The sequence below is a fragment of the Propithecus coquereli genome, unplaced genomic scaffold (genome assembly GCF_000956105.1).
Source record: "Propithecus coquereli isolate 6110/MARCELLA unplaced genomic scaffold, Pcoq_1.0 Scaffold662, whole genome shotgun sequence".
Lineage (NCBI taxonomy): Eukaryota > Metazoa > Chordata > Mammalia > Primates > Indriidae > Propithecus > Propithecus coquereli.
In genome coordinates, this window is record NW_012152641.1 from 356,717 (window position 1) to 358,728 (window position 2,012).

Genomic DNA, 2,012 nt, shown 5'->3' on the forward strand with positions numbered 1-2,012 from the left:
ACCTGAACCAGGCTCCTTGCATCCGGAAGGCAGCTGAACTCTTCTCTCAGTGGATGGAATCCAATGGAAAATTAAATATTCCGACAGATGTTTTACAGATTGTGTTTTCTGTGCGTGCTCGGACAACAGAAGGATGGAATTACCTTTTGGAGCAATATGAATTGTCAATGTCAGGTGCTGAAAAAAACAAAATTCTGTATGCATTGTCAACAAGCAAGCATCAAGAAAAGTCAATTGAACTAGGAATGGAAGGAAAGGTTATCAAGACACAGGACTTGGCAGTTCTCCTTCAAGCAATTGCCAGAAATCCAAAGGGGCAGCAATTAGCCTGGAGTTTTGTAAGAGAAAATTGGACCCATTTCCTTCAGAAATTCGACTTGAGCTCATTTGCCATGAGAATAATCATCTCTGGTACCACATCCCACTTTTCTTCCAAGGATGAATTGGAAGAGGTGAAACTATTTTTTGAATCTCTTAAGGCTCAAGGATCACATCTGGATATTTTTCAAATTGTTCTGGAAACCATAACGAAAAATATTAAATGGCTGGAGAAGAATCTTCCCACTCTGAGGACTTGGCTGCTGGTTAACATTTAAATGGTCAATAGAAAGAGTCCATCAAACACAGGCTATGTCTGCACGAAGGGAAACAGTAGCATCTACAAAGCTCGTCAGAGTTGTGGATATTTTGTCTAACCAGTAAGAAGCCTCAAGAAATCAGCGTGGAGCTGCCTGCTCTGTTATTGTCTCCATCTGACAGATAAACAATGCTGGAGTAGGGAAAGACCAGTTCAGTAGCCTACTGAAAAGTAAACTCCTGAATAATAGATATATGTGAAGATAAGTTCAGATAGAGATAACACTGTAATCACTTAGCCTCAATGCGACCTTCTCCATTGCCTCACACTATGCCACTATTTTGCTGCTTTAATATTTTTTTAACCTTGCTTAGTGTCCTGAAGTTTGCCCAACCAGTTTTACCTCCAAGGAAAATTAGCCAATTCATAAAGAAAATTAACTTTCATTTGCATTCTTCCATCTCCTTATTCTCCCTCACCTGCAACTCAGCCTGAACTAAATAGTTTATTTAATTTTACCATTCACATGAAGGATAAGGATCAGGAAACCAGAGACTTTGTCACCAAACCTCAGATTATTAGAAACTAGATGTTGATATTTATCAAGGAAGTCCGTAGGGCATTTTGGCTTAAGCCTCACATCCATGAAGAACCTCTTGGTACACTTTTGAGGTCATTTCAAATGAATTTGCAGTCACAGAGGTACAGGAAAGAAGAAACTCACCATACCACTTTAATCCATACACTATTGCCTTTTTTTTTTTAAAACAAAATCTCAATCTGTCACCCTGGCTAGAGTGCAGTGGCATCATCATAGCTCACTACAACCTCAAACTCCTGGGCTGAAGGGATCTTCCTGCCTCAGCCTCCCAGAATGTTAGGATTACAGGTGTGAGCCACCACAACTGGGCACACTATTACATTTTTAATAAATCTTTTGAAAGTTGCAGAATTAGATTACATTGTATACCTGGTGTTAAATTGTGGCTTAATGTAAATATTTAAATGTATCACCATACTTTGCAACACAACTTTAGCATTTCTTCATATTTTAAGGGAACTCCATTTTTTTTTTTTAAGGGAACCTCTGGATCTCTGAAAGCCCCTACTAGATGCTTCTCTTAATTGTTTGAATAAGGTAGTTTGGAATAAATAAAGAAAAGACCACTCTACAAACAGTTATTAATAATAAACTTAACTAATTCATGGACCCACATTTGAATCGGTATGAAAATATAAATAAGTAGAAAGACTTGAATCAATACATAGATGACTGATTTATTTGAATTATTAAGGGAAGCTGGGGGTGTCAGGGTAGGAGAAGTTGTTATCCAACCTACTTTGAAGTGATATCATGAAAGTCAATTATATAATAGCTTCCATAGACCTTTCTTTGGTGCCCCAGTCAGAGACAGGATACAGTTCAGAAGGGCCA

General features: G+C 38.1%; 1 protein-coding gene across 1 annotated transcript; it reads left to right on the plus strand.

The window, feature by feature from the left end:
* Positions 1–29: 29 nt before the first annotated feature.
* On the plus strand, positions 30–604 carry LOC105823226 (endoplasmic reticulum aminopeptidase 2-like). The gene has a single exon (XM_012660379.1). It carries the CDS (start codon positions 54–56, stop codon positions 594–596), a length of 543 nt encoding a protein of 180 aa, XP_012515833.1. The 5' UTR covers positions 30–53; the 3' UTR covers positions 597–604.
* The last annotated feature ends 1,408 nt before the right edge of the window (positions 605–2,012 follow it).